Source organism: Gobio gobio, assembly GCF_949357685.1.
Source record: "Gobio gobio genome assembly, chromosome: 12".
Classification (NCBI taxonomy): Eukaryota; Metazoa; Chordata; class Actinopteri; order Cypriniformes; family Gobionidae; genus Gobio; species Gobio gobio.
The window spans coordinates 2565896-2568833 of NC_137105.1; the positions used below are offsets into that span (position 1 = coordinate 2565896).

Here is a 2938-nt window from a genome sequence, read left to right on the forward strand (position 1 = left end):
ATTTTATTATTGTTGCATTGTTGTATAAATGCACGCTATGCCATGGTGGTTTAAGCCAGTCAGTGATGCTCCATACGACCACCTTCAACTCATTTAAATACTTAAAATTTACAAAGCTTTTTATAAAGCTGCTGTCGCTTTAAGGCAGAATGCACAAATCCTACACAATGATACACATCCGATATTCCCCAACTGTTCACGTTCACTTAAGACATAATCAACTTTGTTTACGTGAATACTTTCCAAAATGAAAATTTTGACATTTTGTGTGTTTTGGTCTGTTTAAGTGTGAAAAAAACACAAAAGAAAGCTCTATTCAGTCCTCGAGCTCTGGCATCTCAGAGGCACAAAAAACAGACTGAACAGACACACACACACACACACACACACACACACACTCTGAACTGAGCTCGTTCATCAAGCTTTCTCAGATTCATCCATACGTCTACGCTTCTCTTTCTCCCAGACATTTACATTTTGCACAAAAAAAAATGTTTAAAGAAGAAAAAAAATCATCCACTGACTTGCAAAGCTGCTACAGAAACGACTTTTGACTTCGAGGACCTTGATAGAAATGTAGTGGAGTAAAAAGTACGATATTCGTCTTTCAAATGTAGTGAAGTTAAAGTAAAAGTTTCCCTAAAAAATATTACTTCAGTAAAGTACAGATACTCAAAAAGTGTACTTAAGTACAGAACTCAAGTAAATGTGCTTAGTTACTGTCCACCTCTGCGAATAACAGTAAAATGCTGCAAATATTTTTTCTTACACTTGAAAGGCAATTTACACCTTTACAAAACGTATCTTGCGCATACAAATGTAATTTACGCTTGCAATCTTATGTACACTTTCACAAATCTTACACTGCACTTGCGATTCTTTAAGGCATCAATTTACCTTCATAACTCAGTCCTGGAATTGGGGCTTGTGTGTGTGTGGAGACTCATAAACAAACACAGTGTCAGTAAAGTATAAATCAGTAACGCAGTCGAGGAGCAGCAGTGAAACTCCATCGCTCCCTCAACACTAGTGTGCTCCTCACTGTGCTCCCTATATAGCAAACCCCGTTCATCTCCTCCATAGGGGAATGGATTCTTAGCGATGACCTTTGACACTGTGAGGATGTTATTCGCTAATCCGTCATCCCGCATTATTTAAATCATTGTATTCCTAATGAAAGACTACATTACCCATGATTCCACAGATAAATCTCCACCAATCAGAGAATCGAAACAAGCAAAGCTCACCACAATAACTCTTTAGCTCCGCCCACTGCCATGAACCACTGATAATTATGTCATTGAGTCGGTCTCTTTATACTTTTAAACTTCTTATATAATTCGCAAAGCATCATGGGATTGTAGTCACAATGCAAAACAAGACATAAATACATATTTAAATGTTATTAATGTGTGTTCCAGCTCCAGCTCAGGTTTCTCCGACAGCGTCACGCAGTCTCCGGCTCGCACGCCTGTCTTCCTCAACTCGAACGCCCCGCCCCCAGCCCCGCCCCCTCTACCCCCTCCCCCTCCTCCTCTGCCAGCCAGCCAATCAGGTTCAAGGATGCGAGGTTCAGGCCCACCTCCAATCCCTCCCTTGCCTTCCCAGCAGCCCCCGGCCATCCCCCCTCCCCCCGCCCCACTCCAGATCGCCCCTGGCGTCCTTCACCCCGCCCCTCCTCCGGTGGCTCCGCCCCTTCACTCATCTCCCGCCCGCGGACAGCAGGACAAGGCTCCGCCCACAGCCGGCGATGGAATGGTTCTGCCGCCGCCTCCCCCTCCCCTCCTTTGCCCCTCCCAGGAAACAGAAGCTCCTCCCCCTGCACATCCTCAGGCCCGCCCTCTATGCCCTCCTTCCCATCGGGCGCGGTTTCGTCGCCGCCCACTCACTCGGGTCACGATGGCAAGCGCCATCCCTCCAACCTGCCGCCAATCAGCGACGCCCGCAGCGTTCTATTGGAGGCCATCCGTAAAGGTAGGCGGAGCTACACATCCATTCACTGCATATATTATATTTGTAGATATTTTTATATTTTTGTGATAACCTGCAGTCAGAAGGTTTTATTCTATATATATATATATTTTTTTTATGTGGCAATTTAAAAGCAAGACAAACAATGATAGCGAATAAACAAAAAATCCTAAATAATAAAATTAATAAATGCATCGAATTAAAAATATATAATACAAATTATTAATGCAATAAAAAAAGCAATCAATAAATCAATATAATTCAAACATACAATAATTAAAACTATTAAAATAATAAATAAATTAGGATCATTAAAAAATATATAATTAATAAAAATATGAATGCAATAAATGCATTTAATAAATACATTTTAATATATATTAAAAAATAAATGCAGTGAATAAATGTATATCATAAATATATAATTTACTAAATTATAAATATAATAAATAAAATAAGTAAATTATAAACATTTTAAAATATCAAAATAATAAATTAGTATAATTAAATATAATAATAATAATAATAAATATTCATGCAATAAATGCAATTAAATGTTTTAAATATATAATTAAAAAATATAAAAGCAATAAATAAATGCAATTAATTTAATTAAAATATAATGAGTAAAATTGTAAATATAATAAATAAATAAATGAGTAAAGTAATATGTAATTTAAAAATATCTGAAATTATGAATGCAATAACAATGATAGTGAATAAACAAAAACCCTTATTTAGTATAATTAAAAACATATAATTAATACAAAATATTTATGCAATAAATGCAATTAAATGTTTCAAATATATAACTAAAACATATAAAAGCAATAAATAAATGCAATTAATTAATTAATTTCATTAAAATATAATAAGTAAAATTGTAAATATAATAAATAAATAAATTAGTAAAGTAATATATAATTTAAAAATATCTGAAATTATGAATGCAATAACAATGATAGTG

At 35.7% G+C, this 2938-nt stretch overlaps 1 protein-coding gene across 1 annotated transcript in view; it reads left to right on the forward strand.

Moving 5' to 3' along the window:
• The window catches only part of wasf1 (WASP family member 1), a gene marked incomplete at its 3' end in the record, with an annotated part of 90174 nt that overhangs the window by 74943 nt on the left and 12293 nt on the right, over positions 1-2938 (forward strand). Inside the window, 2 exon segments of the mRNA XM_079832202.1 lie at positions 1422-1777; positions 1780-1974. Of these exon segments, the coding sequence (XP_079688328.1) occupies positions 1422-1777; positions 1780-1974 (551 nt within the window).